A 22,256-nucleotide genomic window follows, 5' to 3' on the forward strand; every position below is an offset into this window, starting at 1 on the left:
TTCAATGGCCAGTCTCAGTGATTTTTGTGACTGTACCCCAGGTCAAGAGGTGGGCTTGGCCTGTACCCTGAGTATGGCTCTGCCATGAGCAGACAGGCCCTGCTCCCAGGGTGCTCCAGGGCTAGGAAGGATGAAGCTCGGGCACGGTGGTAAGAGGGTGGCAGTGGTCCCCAGGTGGGAGCACAGAGACGGCCCCTCAGACCCATCAGCCACAGGGATTCTTGAGGTGTTTGTCCAAGGTGAATCTTGCAGGCTGTCTGTCAGAGCCAGGACAAGGGCTAACACTCGATAACATTTAAACTTTTTATTTTGAAACAGTGTCAAATTGCTGTTTGATGTTAAAAAAAAAAGCTTTTGCAGTTAAATATTCTATTATGGTATCAAACATTATGCCTGATTGTACATCTTGCTGGTCTCCCTCAATCAAGAACAATTTGCAGCCTTTGAGTTTCATGACCTTGACATTTTTGTAGTTTACAGGGAAGTTATTTTGTAGATAGTCCTTCATTGGTCTTGCTCCGATCCTCCCTCTGATTGGACCACTGTTGTGCGTTTAATGAATGCTGCGTTCTATCCAACGTCGACTGGAAACATGACTGGGGGTGTTAATGTGGGCCAGTTGATTAAGAAGCATAAAAAGGTGGCTCACGCCTGAAATCCCAGTGGCTTGGAAAGTTGAGGCCGGAGGATTGTGAGTTCAAAGCAAGTCTCAGCTACTCAGTGAGACCCTGTCTTTAAATAAAGTATATAAAAAAAGGGTGGGGAATGTGGCTCAGTGGTTAAGTGTCCCTGGGTTCAATCCCTAGTACCAAAAAAAACAAGCTGGGCATGGTGGCACATGCCTATGATCTCAGAGGCTCAGGAGGCTGAGGCAGAAGGATCACAAGTTTGAGGTCAGCCTCTGCAACTTAGTGAGGCCTGAAGCAACTTAGCAAGACGCTGTCTCAAAATAAAATATAAAAAGGGCCGGGGACGTGGCTCAGTGTTTAAGCACCCCCTGAGTTCAGTCCCTTGTACCAAAAACAGACAGAAAGAAATGAACAAGTACATATATTATAAGAACTGCTATGGAGAAAAAGTTGACGGAGAGGGAAGGAATGGGAAAGGACCATTTTACATAATTACGCAGTTACCCTAAGGACATCCCAAATATTCACATACCTAAATGTAAAACAGCCACCTTGATCATGCTCGGGATTTGGGATCTCATTATCAGTGAGTGACGGCATCAATGATGGGTTCAAAAGCGCTGTGTTTCCAAGCAAAAATGACAATGATGGGTTTGAGACAATTGTCAAGGGTCCCGGAGGAGGCGCTTGGGATGAGACATGATTCTTTCAATGTCAAGGGGAGGCAGAAATTCAAGGGAAGGGTTTGAAAAAATCTTTCACAAACCAGGAGAGTGGGAAAGCTTTGTTTCCACATAAAATTCTCCTTTGAAATATAGGACTTTAAATATTTAAATTTTCAATATTTTAACCACTCATCCTAAGTAGGGATTCAATTATTCATCTCCATCTCTAAACGTTTAAATTAAAATATGAGGCCAATTCTCTTTTAATCTCCTCATTAGGAAAAGGAAGAGAGAGATTTATATTCAGGCATAGAGCGAATTTCATCCCAAAGTGCTGTCTCAACTGCCTGCATCCCCCGAGTCCTGCTCCCCATAATGGCTTGGCCAGGGCCTCGGGTGGAGGCAGATGGTGGCTCTGGACTAATGGTGGACAGGGGCCGGGGAGAACAAAAGTGGCAGTCAGCTGCCTCTCGGACAGGGGACTGGAAGTCTGTGCTCAAAACAGCTGGGATTTGCTGGGCTGGTGGTTTATAAACGCTGTCACCTGACCCTTCACATCCTTGTCTGTGGGTGCCTCCCTGAACCTCATTGTCTTCATCTGTAAAATGGGTCTAGTAGGGTGGCCTCCCTGAGAGGGTCACAGTAATGGCTAAATAAGACCCCACACTGTGACCAGTGCTTTGTACCATAAATGAGTCAGGACCAGGAAAGGAGCCCAAGAGAATAGACCTGCAGGACCCAAGAAAGCAGCAACAGCACAACCTTAACATCAACAGCAACCCCCCGCCCCACACACACACACATACATGCACGCACACGCATGCAAACACCAGCCACGAAGGGTCAGTTGCCCTTCCTGTTCTCCTCACGACTTTGCCCCAGAAATGTCTGTTCCTGAATCTTTCACAAAAGTTTCCTGCTCCAGACCTCCAGTCCCTGTACTTCCCCAGCACTGGCTTGTCATTGTCACAGCGTTTTCTCCCATCAGCCGGAGGGCTTCTGGATGAGGTGGTGACCTCATCCCAGCCCCAGCACACAGGTGCAAAGCAGGAGCCGCGGGGAGGAGGCAACACCGGCCTTGTCCAGCAGGTGGCAGCAGCCCCCAACATCAGGATCCCAACAGCCTTGGGCTCACCCAGGCCCAAGCCCGGGATGGAAACTTCAAACTGCGCCCAGGGCCTTGGAGAGCCCCCAAAGTCCCAGCCAGGGCTCCTTTATGGGAACACTGCTCATTCAAATGTGCGAATTTTTAACAATACATGTGCAAACTCTGGGAATCAGTGAAATATGACCAGGTTCCTGCCCTTCAGTTCCTGAGTCTAAGGAAGGGACAGACACTGTCCGTGCCTGACAGTTAATGCTGTCATTAGGTCTTCATGGGACATGCAGAAGGAGCCCAAACTCATCCTCCTGCTCTCACAGAGGAATGATTGGAGGAGGTGATGTCTAGGGGGAAGGGCTAGGGGTCACAGCCACATGCATGGGGGAGGAAGGACACAGGCTTGGGACACTGACATTGCAGAAACCAAGAGGATGCATGCCATGGGTTGTAGGGACTGCAGTGGGTGGGCACTGCACGCAACTGCTCATGGTGGTAAGGCTGGGCCAGGCCACAGAGGACATGGCAAGTCACGTTGACATACCAGGACCTCCTATTGCCCAGGCAATAAGGAAAGCTCACTGCCCAGAACAAATGGGCGTGGACAGCCAGGAGTGGTGGTGCATACTGGGAACCCCGTGACTCAGGGGTCCGAGGCAGATGATGATGAAGAGCATGGGCAACTGAGAGAGACCGTGCCTCAAAATAAAAAATTGTTGGAAGGCGGAGGGTGAAGCTCACTTCCACCCCAGTTCCACACACACAAGTGGGAGGCAGAAACAGAAGCCGGTATTGGGGCTTACAGCTGCCCCCTTCACTGCAGTGGGAACAGGACATCGAAGAACAGACGGGGGGGGGGGGACGGGGGCGTGGCATGGGGACTAGTCCCCAGGGGGAATGAGCCCCCCTCTCACAATCCCTGCCTTGGTTACCCCCTGGAGTACCCTTCCCCATCCCCCACCCAGCCACTTCCAGTCCAAATACCCCCACCCCCGCTCCACGGAGTGCCCCAGATTCCAGGAGGTCAGCTGCCCTGGGGGACCCATGGCATCTTCCACACAGGGTCTAACTCAGCCCAGGCCCTTTTTCTGGCTCTTCTGTCTCCATCCATCCATTGTCAGGAAACATTCCAGGTGGAGCATTCTTACACACACACACACACACATACACGCACAAACACGCACACGTGAACACACGCACACACGCACTCCCTGGACAGTGGCCTATAACTTCCACTTCCACCTGAGCAAGACTATTCCTGACTCCGAGCCTCCAGCCCCTGCTGGGACCCCACATGGGCCATCCGGGCGACCCCCCTGCACGTGGAAGCAGACCCCTCGAACACCAGATGTCCCAGTCTGAAGTCACCTCCTTCCCATTCATTGCAGAGGCTAATCCTGTTGGCGCCACCTTTCCCAGGTACCCAGAATATGACCGTTTCTCACCACTACCACCTCCATGGCCCTGGGCCAGCACTGTCACCTCGAGCCTAGGGGGTGCCCCTGCTTCTGCCTCAACCCCCATCTGTCCCTTTTCAACCCAGAGCCAGGCTGTTAAAGTCAAGAAAGGGTTACATCCCTCCACTCCTTATGGGCTTGTCCTTGCCCCCTGTAGTCCAGCGAGGACCAGGCCTCCTGGCTTCCTGGTCCTTACCCAGGTATGCCAGGCAAGCTCAGTCCTCATGCGAGCTGTTCCCTCCACCCAAAGTGCTCCTCCCTACATGGCTCACTCCTACCTCCTTCTCAATTTCCGCACACGCCACCTCCTCAGCAAGGGCCTACCTGACCATCGAATTTAAAATCCCCCCCCAGCCCCAGCAGTCTCTACTCCTTATTTCCTACTTTATCTTCCCTATAGCACATTATCGTCACCGTGATGTTATAGACCAAGGACTCCACGAGGGCAAGGACTATTTGTCTGGCTTGTTTTCTGCTCTATCCCCAGAATCTAGAGTAGCCAGCACAGAGTAGATGCTCAATAAATACCTTTCAAACAAAGGAATGGGAATCTAACCCACAAGGCTCCGCCTTCTCTACACAGTAAAGTTTAGCATTCAAGGCCTGCCTCCCTGGCCTTGTGTGCCACCTATGCCCACTCAGGCTCACTTAGTACCACAGCAAACCCTTGACGTGCTTCAAGCATGCCCACTTCCCCCTGCCCCTGCTCTTTTCTTTCTTTTTTGGTAGCAGGGGCTTAACCCTGGGGTGCATGCCACTGAGCCACATCTCCAGCCTTTTTATTTTTTAATTTTGAGACAAGGTTTCACTAAGTTGCTTCAGTTCTCACTAAATTGCTGAGACTGGCCTCAAATTTGCAATCCTCCTGCCTCAGCCTGCCCCATTTCTGGGATTACAGGTGTGCACCACCACGCCCAACTTCCTGTGTCTTTCTTTTGTCCAGGATGCTGTGACCTCATCCCACTCAATGACAGTTGTCTAGGTCACAATCCTCGCTGGCAGTCACCCTTTGGGAAGGCACTCTGGCTCCCTCTCATATTAGAACCAGATCTGGGTGCCCTACTTCACCAGGACCACCCTCAGTACAGAGCAGGGGCCCCGGCACATGGCTTCCCACGTGGTGTTTGATGAATGAATGAATAAAGTATAAGGTTTATATCAGAAAACCAGAGTTTACGGTGAAGGGCTCCCACCCCTTTCTTTATTCTTCTTTGATGCAACCATTTCATGTGTCTCAATGACTGATGCTGGGTGACCCCAGGGCTCTCTGAGGCCAGGAGCTGTCTCCACTTCCCAGACAGCCAGACTGGTCTCTAGGAAAGCTCAGTGGACCAGGAGCCAGGCAGCCTCCCCTGCCACTTGTTCCTTATAACCCTGGGCAAGGTCTTCTAGCAGGTGGGTCCTCGTTTCTCATCAGTCACATGGGGTGCCCCGGACACCGCCTCTGCAGGGCATTCAAGGTTGAAACCTGGACAACTAGAAGCAGTGAGACTGTCTTCAGTGCCAGGTTACATCCCTGGGCCAGATTTTCCAAGGAAGAAGGGAAGGCTGGAGTGTGTCCCCAGCCTGTCTCTCAGCCAGCTAACCTGTGCCGGAAGTCTGGGAGAGGTGCCAGGCCCAGACACACTGGGCGGCAGGCGCTGGACAGGCTCCAGAGTAATGCCTTGGCAGCCCTGGGAAAGGCAAAGGGGAGTGCTTGGCTTGAGGTTAAGAGGGTCTGAGCCACTACACAGAAGACAGCTGGGACTCGAGGGGATGCTGGTGTGAGTGTATGTATGTGTGCGTGCACGTGTACTCCTGCAACAGATGCTGGCAGGGACCTAAAGGTTACATCTGTTCCCGACTAGCCCCCCACTTCCAGTCCTCCGCAGGTACTACTAAGATCTTCCCATTGATCCAGCAGGAACCTGGGCCCCAGTCTAAGCTGCTCCAGCTTCCAGATAGGAAGTAGGACCTCAGGCCTGGGGCTCAGGGTTGGGGAAGTGGGAAAAGGGGAAGGAGGGACCTGTAGCTTAAATCTCCCTTTCCCAAAGATCAAGGGCTTCCTACATTCTGCTAGGCGTGGAAACTAAAGAAAAAAGGGCGGTCACCCAGCATGGGACAGATTAAACTGAGAAGTTTTGGGGAAAGAGGGGCCCAGAGCCTGTGTCTGGAGGAGATGATGGGAGAAGTGGAAGAGCAGGGGCTCAGAGGCTGGAACTCTCCGGGGGGGGGGGGGGGACTTTGAGTAAAGGAAGGAAGGGGCGCAGGGGGTCCCTAGTCAATAAAGTCAAGGAGGGAGTTCCAATCTCTAGCCAAACCGGGGCGAAGTGACAAGCTCTGGAGTGAGGATCCAGGGTCCAGACCGAGGACGCCCAGTGGCCGACTGGAAAGAGGGCTGGGGCAGGGGAGGAACAAGGGCTCTGGGACTCCATCCTCTGAAGCGATCCTGCCTGGGGAGGGTAGGACACCGCAGGCTGCGGGCTGGGGGCGGGCTGGGGGCGGGGCCAGGCCGGGCGCGGATGGCGCTGGGCGGGGCCGGCTGGGCTGGGCCGGGGTCCCGGGGGCCGGGGCGGGGCCAGGCAGGCGCTGCGCAGCCGCGGGGCAGCCGCCGCGCATGCGGGGCTCACTCGGCTGCAGCCGGCGCCGCTGCCACTCCCGGGAGCATGAAGGACCGAACCCAGGAGCTCCGCACGGTGAGTCCGGCCCCGCGCGCGGCCGCTGTCCGCCGGCGCCAGCGCGCCGCGCTCTCCCGCCCGCCTCGCACGACCCTGGGGAACAGCCCGGGCGCCCCCCGGGAGGGAGCCTGCGGGCGGGGACCCCGACCCTTCCGGGGTCCCGCCCCTCGGACCCACTTGGGGTCATGGGCTCGCGCCAGCTCGGCCGCGTTGGCCGTGGACGGGAGGCCGGGGCCTGGGGTCCTGGACAAACTTTCCGGCGCCCCTGGTTTGGGGGGCCCAGGGGTTGTCGTGGGGTTTCGGTGGCGGGACGGAAGCCTGACCTCTCCTCGTCAGCGGAGCAGGTCTTGCCTCTGTAGCTCCACTGCCCCTCGCGCCGAGCCTTCGTCCCCCTCGGTGTAGAAACACGGCAGGACCGGCAGGACCGCAGTGGGAACCGGCCCGGGGCGGCCCCCCGCACGGAGCCCAGCCGCGGAGCCCGGCCCCGGGTGCGGGTGGCCTCGTCGGCGGGAGCCACAGGTGCTGGGCTGTGGCTGCCGCCCAGCACCTGTGGCTCCCGCCCAGCACCTGTGGCTCCCCGTCCGCCAGGTCGTGGTCGGATCCTCTGCCCACCCTGGGTTGGGGAGGGGGTCACACCTGTTCCCCGCCCACCTTCAGGCTTCCCGGGAGCTCAGCCTGGCATTTCCAGCCCCTTCCCGGATCCCCTGGTCTGCCTGCGACCTCCGTCTGTTTTTCCACCTGTGTCTGGAGGCCCCTGGGGTGTGGTTCCAGGGGCGGGGTTTCGGGGGGCAGTGGGAGGATGCACAGAGGTTCCGACTCCGAGCCCACTGACCCCCAGCCCAGACGGGGATCTCCTGCCACCTGCTCCTCGTCAACGGGGCTCCCCTTCCCCTGGCCTCTGCAATTAGGGATGGCAGGGAGGGCTGTGGAGGGCAGTGGAGGAAATGAAGCCTGCCTGTGGGAGGGGCCAGTCAGGCTCAGTACCAGGTTGCCTCATCTGATCCCCTGACTGATCCCACCCATTGATCTGTGGGTGCCACCCCACTTCAGTGGCTCCCCAGAATCCTCCGTCTGTGCCCCAATTAGAGCCCCCGAGCCCTAGGTCCCCTTATATGCAAAGTTTCAAGTGTCCTTGAGCTTTTGACCCCTTGGCTTGTGCTCTGCCCAGAGGCTAACTGCCTCTGTGCCCGGGGTGCCCCTGTTGTGCCCCCGTTGTACCAGTCTTATCTCCTGGGCAGACAGAGCCCGGGGTGTTCTCCCACCTCCACGTCCCTGGCTGCAGCATGCCATACCACCTGCCTTATTCCTGGCTGAGTGCCCCGCCAGCCCCTCTGTGAACCCCAGGAGGTCTCAGAGGAAGAAGATGCCCCTCCTGTCGTCTGAGGTCTCTAAATGCTTCCCCGCAGCCCTTGCGGTTGCTCTCAAGTTTCCTAGCAGTGTTGAGTCGGAAGCGTGTCAGCCCAGGATGAACAGCTGTGAGCTGTATTTGTCCATGTCAGGGTGCCTGGTTGGTCCCTCAAGGGACTGCGTGGGAGCTGAGTGATCAGGGGCACAGAGTCCCATACACCTGATGGCGGCCCCTGGTTCATCGGCCATCATCCCCTCTGCTGAAGAGGAGACTGAGGCACTGGAAAACTGGTAGATGGAGGGAGGGGTGTTAGAAAGGGGCCTTGCTGGTACCTGGCTGGGACTGGGGAGCCCCAAGAGAGCTTGGATTGAACTTGAATCCAGATCTTTGCCCTGCTCCCAGATGAGCCTGAGTGGTCCCTCAGACAGTGGGACTTGACTTGGCTTTGAATTGTCTGAGGCGCTCTCTCCAGGCACCCCAGCCCCACCCTAGGCACTCAGAGCCCATGAAGGCTGACCTCATTGTCACCAGCCCTGCTGTGGAGGGTTTCTAGCAGCTCCAGGGAGGCTGGCAGGAGCCCTCTCTGGCTGGGGTGACTAGTCAGTCCTTCCTAGAAGTCCCTTTCTCTCTCCAGGCCTGGGGCGTCCACCTGTGAAATGGAAATAGGAAAACCTAGATCCCAGCTTCTCAGGGCGAGAGGTGTGGTCCCCAGTCCCCTGACTTCAGCTGCATATTTGGGGGAATCTTTGAACCCCAGGACCTCTAGGAATGAAGAGGCCAGTGGTGGCCAGGCTGGACAGAGGCAGCGCCTAGGACAGCAGCTGTCATGGTCCCAGCCTCCAGCCTCCCTCCTCCTCCTCCTCCTCCCTCCTCTCCCCCACCCAACGCCACCACATTTGGAAGGAAGGCGACGGGAGCTTATTTATAAAAGTCACACTTGGAGAAGGAGCTGGCGAGCTTCCTCAGCTCCGCAGGCCAGGCCCGGCCCTCCAGCCTTCCCCAGCCCCCACCGTCCTGGGCAGATCCTCCCTGTTCTGTAGGCCATAGTGAGGGGACCATGGGGACCAGGGTGGGGGCCTCAACTCTGCAGCAGGCCCTCGGAGGAGACTTGAAGGTTAGCCCCTGGGGTGCAGGTGACCTCAGAGGGGAGATGGGTGACAGAGCCGGGCAGACTTTGGGGGTAGGGTTCCCCAGACAACCACACCCTGGCATGTAGCTGCCCCCACCCCCCGACTCAGAGGCCTTCCTGACTTTCCCCCAGGGGACTCCCCAGAGCGCCCAAACACCTTCCTGCATACACTGGGCCACGCGGGTCATGTGGGAGCTGCCATAGGAGGCAAAGAGTGACCACAGAGGGCGGGTTGGGCCACCTCGACCCTGGGAGGGCCCAGAAAGGGAAGCTGGACTTAGGAGGAGAGGGGTGATCCAAAAGGAGGGGCCAGCTGAGGAAAGCCAAGGTTCGGATTGTCCAAGCAAGAGACACGGGCTGGTGGCCCTGCACAGGGCCTCCCAGGGCCCCCTGAGGTCTGTAGCAGGCTGGGCTCCCTGGGGCAGCCAGGAACCCCAGCCCCCAGCTGGCCTCTGCCGCCTCAGCTGCTTCGATTCCCCATCTGTACAATGGAGCCAGTACTCCTTGCCCACAGAGGAGGCAGGAACAGGAGCCGGGCAGAGTCTCCCTCCTGCCCTCCCATCAGCTCCTTTGAGGACCTCAGAATAAACAGGGACTTTGGGCACATCCCCCCACCCAGGGTGCAGACGGAGGGGGCCCTGCAGGTCTGTCCAGTCTAGCCTCCTGTTTTAAGCACCACAAAAGTGAGGTTCAGAAAGGGCCCGGGGTTTATCCAAGGTCACACAGCAGAGCCCAGCCCCTTTCCAGGGCCGGAAGTGCCTCCCTGAACTCTCTGGGGCCCTGTGAAGGGGCATCTGCCGCCTGGGGACCTGGCATGGGAGGCACAGGGAGCACCCAGACCACAGACCCAGCGGTGGGGAGGAGAGAGGCCGGACCACAGAGGGAGCCTGCTTTCCTGGAGACCCAGAGTGGCCTCTCGCACATCCTGATTGGTCTCTGGGCCTTGCTGCACTAGTGGTATTGACTTTGATTAGTCATTAAAAAGAGGAAGGGAAAAAAATAGCCCCGGAGGCAGACAGCAGCGGGCGCTGGGCTGAGCAGTGACGAATCAACCTGCTGGTTGGCCAGGCGCCATCGCCGGGATGGCTGGAGGCCGTGGCCAAGGAATCAGACACAGGTCAGGAAGCTGTCCTGGAATCCTGCAGCCTCTGCCAGGAAGACCACTGGGCCTGCCCGCAGCAGCCAGGGCAAGCCTGGGGCCTTCTGCCCACCGTGGCTCCCGAGGGGGGTCTTCTGATGGCCTCTGTGTTGGGGGCAGCCCTGGTTTCCAGCTTAGGCTGGGGAGATGAGGCTGGAGCTGGACTGCTTGGCCAGAGGAGGAGAGCCAGCAGCATTGCCCTGGGGCGCGGGGTCACCAGCCCGGCCCCACAGCCCCCATTCAGCCCTCTGGGTGGAACCTGGGGAGCAGGGGATTCTGTTGCTGGACCACAGAAAAGGAGGGGTGGCAGGGAAAGAAAGAAAGAAAACCCAGCCAGACAAATGGGAGGTTGGTGGCTGTGAGGAGGGAGAACGGGGTGCCCCCAGATTTCTGGCTTGGGGGCCTGGGGCAGAGTGGGTTCTGAGCTGGGGGCTTAAGGAGGGGGCTCTGGAGAAAGGTGGAGTCGAGCGCTGGCCAGGTGGCTGGCAAGATGCCCATGTGGTACTTGGGCACATCTGTCCAGCCCACTTGGGCCCTTGAGCCTGCAGCTGCCCTACAACTCCAGCTGTCACCTCCACATCAGGGCTTCGCAGGGCCTCAGATCCAGTCCAGCCCCCTTTCCAGACTTTCTGCTGCCGCTCGGGGGGCTGCAGATTCCCAAGGGAGCTGGAGACCCAATCCCCCAAACAATGCCTGGCTGCCCTCTTCACGAGCCTGTACGGCGCCCACCCTGGCCAAGGCACCAGGACGAGCAGGCTCACCACATCACCCCATTCTGTCTTGGTCAAGCATGTGGGAGGGTTGGGAGGTGAGAGAGGCAGGTAGGGCTCTGATATCCAGCACCCCAGGGGCTTGCATTTAATTCACCGCCCAGTGAGCTGAGCGAGGGTCTGAGTTATCTGAGGGTGTCTCTAGGAAGGTGCCATAAGCTCTGGCCTGGATGTAGTTGAGGTTGCAAAGAGCATCGGTCAAGAGCCACCAGCGTCTCACAAACCTCGCTCCTCTGGTCTCCTACACACGATTCCCAGCCCTACAAGAACCAGAGCTGCAGACTCTCAGGCCCCAAAGGACCTGAGAAGTCCCGTGGCCTCAACTTCTAGCCTCAGCTAGCATGCCTCCTGTGACAGAGAGCATAAACAAAGACACAAAGCAGGAAAGAAGTCCTTCACTTGAGCCCCAAATCCAACCCACACACTGGTGGGAAAAGGCTTAGGTTTTTCCTTGCTGGGAAGCACTACACGATCACCTGTATCATTTCTGGCTACATTAATAAAAGTAGACCATCTAGAAAGAGGAAGGAGGCAGGACACAGTGGCACATGCCTGTGATCCCAGCTGCTTGGGAGGCTAAGGCAGGAGAATCACAAGTTCAAGTCCAGCCTGGTCCACTTAGTGAGAACTGGTCTATAAATAAAATATCCTTGGAATTCTACCTTGGGCCAAACCACAGGAAAGGGAAGGAATATCTAACAGTGGAGTCTGCCTAAGATGTGCAGAGATGCCCCGGAAAGCTAGTGAGCTCTCTGTCACAGGAGGCATGCTAGCTGAGGCTAGAAGTTGAGGCCACGGGACTTCTCAGGTCCTTTGGGGCCTGAGAGTCTGCAGCTCTGGTTCATATAGGGCTGTGGATCGTGTGTGGGAGACCAGAGGAGCAAGGTCCTGATTGGGAGGGACACCTCCCATTCCGAGCCAGAGAAATGCGCGGACCCAGGGTGGCAGAGGAGTGGGAGGTCCTGAGGGGAAGGTGTCCACCATGTCCTTGAAGCATCCCCTCAAGGGGCCACAGCTGGTTTGACTGCAGCTGTGAGGTCGGGCCCTAAATCCTGATCGGCTTGGAGGCCACCCTGAATGCCATCTCTAAGGTGGACCTGGGCCCCTTCCAGCTCTGCCCTCTCAGTCAGGGCCTGGAGGAGGCCGTGCACCTCCGCCACCAGCTCTGGCTCAGGAACTTCCTCCTCCAGCCTTCGGCCTTACAGGGAGGCCTGGAGGGCAGGTTGGCGCTCACTGGTTGCTGGAGAGGATGGGGCCTGTTTGACCAATGGGCAGGTCGAGGTCCAGAGAGGCGCCAGCCCAGATCCCAGGGGCTCGGCAGGGCTGGCACTGCCTGTCACCTCTGGACATTCTTCTTGCTGGAAAAGGAGCTGGAACCCTCTCCTTCCACCCTTTCCCATCCTCATCCTTCTCGGCACCAGAGGAGCAGAGGGGGCAGGATTCTCTAGTGGCAGGAACCCTTGGGACCACTTCCCAACCTGCCTGGCCACCCAGGATAGAGTGGGGTTCCTGGGGCTGCCCTGGGCCTCAGTTTCCCTAGAAAATGCTCTCTGACGATTCCTGGGTCTGGCTTGGTCCACAAGTATGAAAATGGTGCCCGATTCTCTGTGTCTTTGGGTGGGCCTGGGGGAGGGGCAGCCACCTGGCAGCAGCCGCACACATTGTGGGGAGAGGGAGCAGGGGTTTATTTTAGCAGCTGGGGGAGGAGGTGTGATCTTTGATGGGAGGAGGCCCTGGAGCTGCCTCCAGATAGCTCCCAGCCTCCTGTCCTCTCTTGGTGGGTCCCCACATGGCAGGGTCTTGGTGGGGCCCCTGAACATCTCCGCCGTCCACCCTCCTCAGTCCTCTCCTTGCAGCCAGCCATCAGTGTCCCCATTTCACAGAGGTGCAAACAGACAGAAGGATGACCCTCAGTGGGCAGTGTCTGTCCTGGGCCCAGCCCAATGGTTCCATCAGATTTCCTCATCCCTTGACCCCCACCTGAAGAGAGAGCCAGGCAGTGCCTGCCCCCCGCCCCCTTAGAGGCCCTGAGCCCCAGTCTGAGAGGCAGTGCCCCCTGCCCTGGGCAGCCACCCTGCCTCTCCCTGCTTCGGCTCTGGAATGGGACCTTGGGCAGCAGAATGGGCTGGCCCCGGCTGACTCCAGGTTTCAGGTGGACAGTCATGACTGCGGCCAGCACAGCAGAGACGGGATTCCCCCTCTCATGACCGGTGGCTATCGCGCAGGTGCTCTTGGGGCAGCGGGGTGGGGCCACACCTGTGACCATGGCCTAGAAGTGACCTGCCCCTCCTGCCTGCTGGCCCCGCTCTGTGTTGGAAGGAAGGAGCATCTGGGTCCAACATGGAGGCTGACAAGGAGTGAGAGCCCTAAGAAACCTGAGATGGCCAGGCTGACACCCAACAGAGCGCCTCACAGACGGCATCACACGGGCCTGGCTGGGTGCTGTGGAGGTGGCATCCACCTTGTGAGGCAGGGTTCAGTGACGCCCAGGCCCAGAGGGCGGCAGGCTCCCCAGCAGGGGCCAACCAGGAAGGGACCTTGGAAACGCTGGGCTTAACTAAGACCACAGGGCTGGAGAGAGGAGGACCTGCTGGCAGGCAGTCTGTCCCAGCCAGCCTGGGGACCTAGAGGGGCCAGCCAGAGGCCCAGCCAACTTGTGGGCTCTCTTCAATTTTGGGGCCACTGAGTCGGGGGACTGCACCTTAAGGTTGGGCTGCCCGCCCCATGGCAGGGCCTCTGAGCCACTGGGAGGGAGTCCCTAGTCTGGAGGTGGAGACCTGGTCCCTTTACCAACTTGACAGCCAAGGCCACTCTCTTAGGCTGCATGCTCAGGGATACTCCAGGTCTCACTGTGGCTGAGAGACGAGAGCATAGGCAGGACTGTCCCTGTCCCTGCCCAGAGGCCCCCCTGAGGGAGGTGGGTGGTTGGCACTGCTACATCCTCACAGATGCCCTGCAGCTTGGGGTCCCAGGTCCAGTGGGACTTGGGGATCTTACATGGGTCCACTCATTTATGCACAACCCTGTGCAGGCCAAGGACAGCGACGATGATGATGATGTCACAGTCACCGTGGACCGAGACCGCTTCATGGATGAGTTCTTCGAGCAGGTGGGAGCCAGCCCACCCTGCGTCTCCCTGTGCCCTGCCAAGACTTGGGTGGCCACTCTCCCCCCTGAGCGGGCCCAGCAGCCCGAATACACCTGTGAATGACTACTGGAGGGCAGAGGTGTTGAAGTTCAGAGTGGAGCTGAGCTCACGCCTACCCCCCCACCTTCCCGCCCAGTCCAGTTTTGAGCAGGCCCTGGGCCCATGCCATCCCTCCTGGGCTTTTTTCTGACCCCCTGGCCTTGATCTCCAGGTGGAGGAGATCAGGGGCTTCATCGACAAGATTGCAGAGAATGTGGAGGAGGTGAAGCGGAAGCACAGTGCCATCCTGGCCTCACCCAACCCTGACGAGAGTGAGTGGGGGCCTGGGGACGGGCCAGGACTGGCAGGGGTACAGACCCTGGCATCCCGCACTGCAGGTGGCTGATGAAGCAGCGGTTGTGTCCTGGGGTCAAGGGGCCAGTGCCCACGGCCACCAGTTGGATCTGGGACTCCTAGGAAGTCTTGGGTGGTGGGAGGGGCACCCTCCTGTGGCCTGGGAGGGTCACGTGATCAGCACCACCCTCCCTGAGTACCCTGGTTTTTTCCTAAGGCCACAGGTCTGGCCACTGCCCTGCCTAGGATTCTGAGAGGGAGGGAGCAGTCTCTGATCAATAGGAGGCCGTCCTGCTGGCCCCGCCCCTGGCCGCCTCCCTGGGGAGCAGATGGCTGCTGTGGGAGGGCATGCCGGCCAGGCAGGCAGAGCTTCCGGCAAGAGCTGGCAGCCCTGGCACCTGGCCACTTGGTACCCAGGAGCTGGGCATTCTCACGGGTCCAGGAAGTCACCTCTCCCTCTGCACAAGGAGCCTGTGTACTCCGGGATTCCACCCTGTCCCCTGATGGTTCCCCTGCCCTGGCCCTCTCATTCCTGTTGAGATACTGATTAATACACCATTGTGCGCCAGGCGGCCATGAGCAGCCCGCCCAGGATCGTCTCCCTGGAGGGGCATTCACCCCCCCAAGCTGGCAGAGATTGGCCCCCTGTGGCTGGACCCAGACCCTAATGCCTCCAGGCACTCTGCTCCTTGCAGCCCTCTTACCTCCTGCCCCTCCGGCTTCTCTGGAAGGTGCCAGCTCATGAGGCCTATGAGGAAGCACAGGAGAGGGACCTCTGGGGCAGGGGACATGCCAGTGCAACTATCATGCTTTACGCCCTCCCCAGGGATGTATCCAGGACAGATAGGTCATGATGTGTCTCTCTGCCCATCTGTACCTGAGTCACTGCATGACCCTGTGTGATTGCTCCTGCCGAGGGTCAGGTGGTGACTGTGAGTGAGAACAGAGCACCCTCAACTGCCCCAGGGGGTGGCAGGGCAGTGGAGCCTCTCAGCAGCCACCCTCAGGCCCCTGTGCCACTGTCTGTACTTCTCCCACTGTGTGCCAGGATGGGGACCGTGCCTGTGAACTGAGCAGTCGAGACCTGGCTGAGACCCAGGCATGCAGCAAGGGGAGGGGGCTCTTCATGGGGCGCCAGGGCTGAGCGGAGTTGGGCAGGTTGGCAGGGGGTGGGGGGGCTTTCCTGGTCCAAGGCTGGCATTGCTGCCTCTGGGGGCCGCCATCTGGCTGGGCTATTTTGGGTCTGAGCAAAAGAGGCTGAGACGTCAGAGCAGCTGGTAACCAAGTTTCCCTCTGTTTGCACGGAGGAGGCGCCACCCCTGCTCTACGGAGACCCTGCTCCACCCCACTCAAGTTCCCCTTGGGAGATGACCCCTGCCTAGGCCCTTCCTGACACCACGTTGAGACCGGTCTCTAGTCCCACCTTCTGGGGAGTCCTAGGGGTTGCCTAGGGCTTGGGCATGCCAGGAGCACCCCAGCGGAGGTGGCCAACCCCTCAGGGAGGGCCGAGCTGTGCACCCCCAGGGCCTCTGCCAGCCTAGGAGGGTGGTCCTGGTTGGAACAAGAGCCAGAGCACCATGTTACTGCCCTCCTCCTCCTTCACCTCATGGCCCCAGCCACTTGTCACCTCCAGGCCAGCTGTGTCCAGGGAACCTGCCTCTGGACCTCTTCCTCAGCTCCCCCCACAGTCCAGGTGCCTCCTCCCCCAGCTGCTGCATGGTGCTTGGCACCTGGGGGTGGGGTGGCTTTGTGAGGAGACCCCGATCTGTCCTATCAGGCACCTGTGGCTGAGACTCCAGGGGATGCAGGTTGGGGGAGGCTCCTCCCAGCCTGGCCTGTGTCAGCCCCACTGGCTGGCCACGTGCCCTTTTGAGCCACCAGGTACGGCGAGGTGAGCCTGCACCCCCACCTCCGACTCATGCAGGCGTCGAGTAAATGCTCCCCGGTGCCAACTCCAGCCTTGCCAGCTGCTCCACAATTATTTCTGCCTTAAATTTAGACCCATCTGTTATCTCCAGGGGGTGAGGGAGCCAGTGAAGGAGGAAGGAGGTGCCTCCGAAGGCAGTGCAAGGGGTGTGGGCTGCAGCTGCCAGGCCTGGCCTGGGATTGGGGGGTGCAGGCAGAGCCTTGGCCCAGGGGAGGGGAGGCCCCCTCCAGGCCCACAGTGAGGGAGATAGACCCCAAATATAGGCAGGGATGACCCAGGTATCCACACCCCACCCCTCGTGCCTCCCCAGAGACCAAGGAGGAGCTGGAGGAGCTCATGTCCGACATCAAGAAGACAGCAAACAAAGTTCGTTCCAAGTTGAAGAGTGAGTCCACTGATCACCCCCCTCCAGGAGGGGGGCACTGGGTCTTGGCTCCCTATTCACTCACAGCACCTGGCGCATCCCACTCTGGACATGGCCCTGGCCTTCCTGGCAGAAATCGAGCAGCAGGGGCAGAGGGTGGTCGGAGCCACCAGACCCAGCACCCAGTAGATGCAGATATTGGGGTGTGCCCAAGGCCTCACAGGTGGCCCCCTTCTACTTCCCGTATCACCATTCAGGTCACTCATAGACCACTCCACCCCTACCTCTGCTGGCTATGGGACGCCAGATCCTGGGCGGGCTGGGGACGGTGGTGAGTGGGACAGGTTGTGGCCCAGCAGCCCTGTGTCCCCCACCCCCAGGCATCGAGCAGAGCATCGAGCAGGAGGAGGGCCTGAACCGCTCCTCCGCAGACCTGAGGATCCGGAAGACACAGGTGTGCCTGGACTCCAGGGCGGGCGGGCACCTGAGGCCCCAGGTCGAGGTGGGCCTGACACCTGTTCTCCTGTCTTGGATTCCCAGCACTCCACGCTGTCCCGAAAGTTTGTGGAGGTCATGTCCGAGTACAACGCCACGCAGTCTGACTACCGTGAGCGCTGCAAGGGCCGCATCCAGAGGCAGCTGGAGATCAGTGAGTGGTGGGGCCGGGCCTGGAGGGATGGGGCAGGGCCTGGAGGGACGGGGCGGGGCCCGGGCTGCCAGTGAGCACCCTGGAGAGGGCCTGGCTCAGAGTGACCCCACCTGCAGCCGGCAGGACCACGACCAGTGAGGAATTGGAGGACATGCTGGAGAGTGGGAACCCCGCGATCTTTGCCTCTGGGGTGAGTGTGACCCCACCTCTCCTACCAACACTAGCCCCGTCCTCATCCCAGCTGTGTGCTCAAAGCACTGGGCCTGGTCTATTTGGACACAGACACCCTAGGGCAGGTGTTAGAAGAGGGAAGGGGCCAGGCTGAGGTCACATAAATGTAGGGAGAGTGGCTGCGAGACCCATGCCCTTGGTGCCTCAATTGGACCCATTTCCTTGCTGTCCCTGATCGTTGCCTGGGCTTCTCCCATCATCCTCAGGACCGGCTTCCTCTCATGGAGGACATTTGGCCATCTCTACTTTCCAGTGAAGCTCTGTGCCCTGCCAAGCAGGAGGAACCTCCCAAAGGAGGTGGCACTGGGTGTGAGTTCCAGAAGGGAGGGGTGTGGAGGAAAGGCAGCTTAAGGACTGTCACTCACCATGTGGCAGGCACAGGTGGGGAGTGTTATCAGCCCTATTACAGGTGGGAAATTGAGTCACAGAGAAATTAGGTGACAGCTCATATAATGGAGGACCAGTAGGAGGCGGGAGGGTCGTGGCTGGAGAGGAAGCCCAGCTTCCAGACCAGTTCTGCCATCCCAACTGCCTTCCTCTGTGGCCTCTGCCCTCCTCATCCTGGGCCCCAGGCCTCAGCTCACTGCTCCACCCCCTAGATCATCATGGACTCCAGCATCTCGAAGCAGGCTCTGAGCGAGATTGAGACCCGGCACAGCGAGATCATCAAGCTGGAGAACAGCATCCGTGAGCTACATGACATGTTCATGGACATGGCCATGCTCGTTGAGAGCCAGGTGAGTGCCCAGTCCTCGCTGCCGCCTCCCAGTCCCCAGCAGCACGCAGGGCTGCACTGACCTTCCCCTTTCTGTCCAACACGCTGCCCTGCTCGGGAGGGAACAAGTCCTCAGGTAACAAGCCACCAGCTGTGGGCAGTGCCTCTAGGGCCCTGTGCACCCCTTCCTCTGCATGGCCTTGCATGACCCCCAGCCCTGCCTGTCTGTTCCTTGGCTGTTTATCAGGGGCCACCATGGACTAGATAGATGCTTTTCTAGGAGCTGGAGGGATAGCAGCGAAGGACCTGCTTCCTGGAGCCAGTGGCTCTTGAGTGAAAGAGCAGCATCAGTAAAGAGCAAGTGGAATATTCTGGCACCAGGTGCTCAGGAGCCACTAGGGGGAGGCAGAGTGCAACACTGATGCTCAGACTTGGAAGTGCCTGGGGTCACCCGGAAGGCTTGTTGCAGGTCTCCTGGTCCCCGTGCCCAGAGACTGGGCGGCTGAGGCAGAGGCCTGGACATGCGTTCTCACAAGCCCAACAGCAATGCAATGCAGTGCTTCTGGTCTGAGGGCCACATGTGGGGGCACTATGCTGGGTGACCTGATGGCCTCTAAGCATGGAGTGAGTCAGGGAAGGCCAGAAGAGGGGCATTTGCACTGATGCCAAGAGATGAAAGGAGCCAGCCATGAAGACTTCCCAGGGGAGGAGAGATGAGCTGGCCCAGGCCAGGGGATCAGCACTCCCCAGGTCCCCAGCCAGGCAGGAGCTGGACTTACTTGAGGAACGGGGCAGGGAGACCCTGCTCGATGGAGACGCCTCAGTAGGCTGTGCTGGGACCTGGAGGTGCCTCTCGATGGGGGGTGTTTAGTATGGGAGTGACAAGAACTCAGAAGTGGGGAGGCTGCATCCTGGAAAGACAGACCATGGTGACGTGGTCACGAGTGAAGGCCATGGAGTTGGAGGGGGAGTCACAGCTTTGCCTTTTCCCCTGGGTTTTCTCGTGGTGGTTACAGTCGTAGGTAATGGCGAGATTCCTTGTTACACATTCCTACAAGCTGCTGTTACCCCTGGTGTCCCCCTCCCCTCCCTCCTTGCCGGCTCCTCGCCCTTGGAGCTTCATGAGGTCCCCCCTTCCTTTTTCTTTTTCTTCTCCATCTTCCACATGAGACAAAACATTCAACCTTTGACCTTCTGAGTTTGGCCATCTTCACTTATTGTTCTTAAGTTCCATCCGTTTTCCTGCAAATGACATAATTTCATTTTTCTTTATGGCTCAGTAAAATGTCATTGTGTATAAATGCCACATTTTCTTTATCCATCATCCATTGATGGACACCTAGGCTGGTTCCACAGTTTGGCTATTACGAATTGTGCTGCTGTAAACACGGTCTGCATGTGTCACGGTAGTAGGATGACTTTAATTCTTCAGGATACAGTACTGAGGAGTGCTGTGCAGAGGCTTTTTGATTTGATGCCATCCCATTTATTAATTCTTGGCATTATTTCCTGAGCTCTAGGGGTCCTATTGAGAGAGTCGTAGCTGAGCCTGTATGCTGGAGTGCTGACCCTACATTTTCTTCTTGGAGTTGCATAGTTTCTGGCCTGATTCCTAGGAGGACAAACACCTTTGCCTGGAGTCTTGTGTCAAAGTCAGATTGGCCCCTGGAAGGAGCATGAGGCCAGATTCCAGGGCCCAGGGCTAGGAAAGGGGTCTTAAACAAGAACTGGATGGAACCATTGTACCCAAGGAGGATGGAGTGTGGACTCATCAGTAGTCACCTCATGAGCTGTGGCCAGGGCAGGGTCAGACTCCAGCCCACACACTCCTGCACCCATCTTCCTCTGCTGGGCATCGGGGTGGGAGGTGTCAGGGTCCTAGCTAGCATTCTCTGCATGGTTAGTCCCCATCCCTTGGCTGAGACTGCATGGCTGGTTCCAACCCCAGATGGCTGCTCTGTAGGAAGAGGTGGGAGTTGTTCCAGAAGCCTGTGTGCCCAGCCAGGGTGCCTTGCCTGGGGGTCACAGGTGAGATGTTGCAGCTGGGCCTCCCCAAGCCCCCTTCTCTCTTTCCCTTTAGGGTTTTCTTCTGGTGTCCTGCCCTGAGCCGCCTCCCTGAAGAGGGAGCCCTCTGGAGCCCCGACACCCCTGGCCCTGCAGGGGGAGATGATTGACAGGATCGAGTACAATGTGGAGCACGCAGTGGACTACGTGGAGAGGGCTGTGTCTGACACCAAGAAGGCTGTCAAGTACCAGAGCAAGGCGCGCCGGGTCAGTAGCGAGCACCCACTGGAGCTGGGGTCCATCGAGCACCCTCCCCATTCTGCAGCTACTCCACCCCCACCAAGCTCCAGCCAGAGCCTTCACCACCCATCACTACACACTCCCAGGCTGTCACCCCTTCCCTGAGATCCCCCAGATCCTCTGGTCCTTGGTCCTCGTTCTAGTCCCTCTCCAGCAATGCCTGCCTCTCCCTCTTGCAGAAGAAAATCATGATCATCATCTGCTGCGTGATCCTGGGCATCGTCATTGCCTCTACCTTTGGAGGCATCTTCGGATAGAAACTACCCACCTGACGCTGCACTCTGGACGGTCCATCCCGAGGAGCCCTGGCTGCTGCTGCCTGGCTGGGTCGCCCTCCCACCCCGCCTCCTGGCTCAGACGCCCCCACCCCACCCCATACTGCCCCTCTCTGCCCTGGGCTTCCCTCTCCTGACTCTGCCCTGAGCCGTGTTGTGTGCATGATTTGTGACAGTGTGTGTCTGTAGAGGAGGCAGAGGGGAGCAGGGCATGGAAGAATGGGGGGCTAGGGATGGATCCATGCGGAGAAGACCCAGGTCTTACCCAGCTTGCTCCACCTTGACCAGGCAGGGCTGGCAGCTGGCACATACTGCCCTGGCTTGGGATCTGGGCTGCTTCCAGATCCCCACCTGGCTTCCACCTCACCTGCCCATCTTCTCTATCCTTTGGCCTCTCCAGCTGTTCCCCCAAGCCGAGCCCCCTGAAGGGTGGGGACCAGCTGACCACATGGTGCTGCTTTTTGGGTTAGGGGAGGGTGCCCCTGAGGGATAGCCCAGCACTAAGCCTCTATTAGCTGACCACTGCCAGGAGGCTCAGGGTGCCATGGCTGCTGGCTCGCCAAGATCAGGCTCCCTCTCCTACCTGGGGCAAAGCCCAGCAGGTCCTCGGCCTCAGCCTCCCTTTGCACAGCCCTCAGCCCCAGGAGCAATTTCTTTGGGGTAGGCAGGACCCCAGGTAACCCACTGGAAGATGGGACCCCAGAAGAGGCTGGCTGGCTCGTGCCCAGGTGCGGGTGACCCTTGGCGCTGGGAAGGCAGAACAGGCTCCATCAGGCCTTTCCCCATGAAGGCTGCAGCTTGGGTCAGCCACTGTCCCAACAGGCCTCATCAGTTGGGACCTTAAGCCAGCACTGCATGTTGGGGACAATGGTCCCGGCTCTTCCATGCTCCCAGAAGCCAGATGTCACTCAGGCCTGCAGTCTCATCCTGCCCTTGCTGTCCCCCACTGATGTGCCACATGGTGTCAGTGTCCCTGATGCAGTATTCAGCAGCCAGTCGCGGAGGGCTCCCTCCCTCCCCTGCCATCTTGGGGCTTCAGGTCAGAGCGTGCCCCCCCAAGACCCCTGCCTTGTGGACAGGCAGGGAGTGTGCATGCGAGTGCATGCAGCAGGGCGGGGCTGTGCAGAGTGCCCTGCATCTGTCGGCTTTGCTCCCGCCCAGTGACTGTGACCACTGTCCGTGTTGCCTTCTTGAACTGTGGCTTCTCCTCCACCCCTTCACCAAAGGTCTTGGTACAACCAGCTGCCCATTTTGTGGAATTTTTATGTAGAATAAATATTTGTATCTGTACTACAGGCCTTTGTTTGCCATTTCTCACTGGCTGCAGTGACATGGCCTTAGAACTTGGGGTGACCGTGGGCATTAACAGAAGGGGCTCAGATGCAAAGGACCCCAATCTCCCCCGGCACACATGCCAA

At 58.6% G+C, this 22,256-nt stretch overlaps 1 protein-coding gene across 3 annotated transcripts; it reads left to right on the forward strand.

Moving 5' to 3' along the window:
* Positions 1–6,423: 6,423 nt before the first annotated feature.
* Positions 6,424–22,128, forward strand: Stx1a (syntaxin 1A). 3 transcript variants are annotated; one of them, XM_046422842.1, is made up of 10 exons: positions 6,424–6,525; positions 13,924–14,001; positions 14,252–14,351; positions 16,611–16,685; positions 17,045–17,118; positions 17,205–17,313; positions 17,430–17,503; positions 18,144–18,281; positions 20,420–20,530; positions 20,743–22,128. In XM_046422842.1, the coding sequence occupies exons 1-10, from the start codon at positions 6,496–6,498 to the stop codon at positions 20,818–20,820; spliced, it is 867 nt and encodes a 288-aa protein (XP_046278798.1). In that variant the 5' UTR covers positions 6,424–6,495; the 3' UTR covers positions 20,821–22,128. The 3 variants fall into 3 exon arrangements, 2 of the variants coding, with proteins under 2 accessions (XP_046278798.1, XP_046278800.1); XR_009224737.1 differs by lacking the exon at positions 20,743–22,128 and having other exon boundaries at positions 18,144–18,395; positions 20,340–20,530; XM_046422844.1 differs by lacking the exon at positions 20,743–22,128 and having other exon boundaries at positions 20,340–20,530.
* Positions 22,129–22,256: the final 128 nt, after the last annotated feature.

Source organism: Marmota monax, unplaced genomic scaffold, assembly GCF_021218885.2.
Source record: "Marmota monax isolate L192 unplaced genomic scaffold, Marmota_monax_Labrador192_F-V1.1 WCK01_AAM20220418_F8-fsc00237, whole genome shotgun sequence".
Classification (NCBI taxonomy): domain Eukaryota; kingdom Metazoa; phylum Chordata; class Mammalia; order Rodentia; family Sciuridae; genus Marmota; species Marmota monax.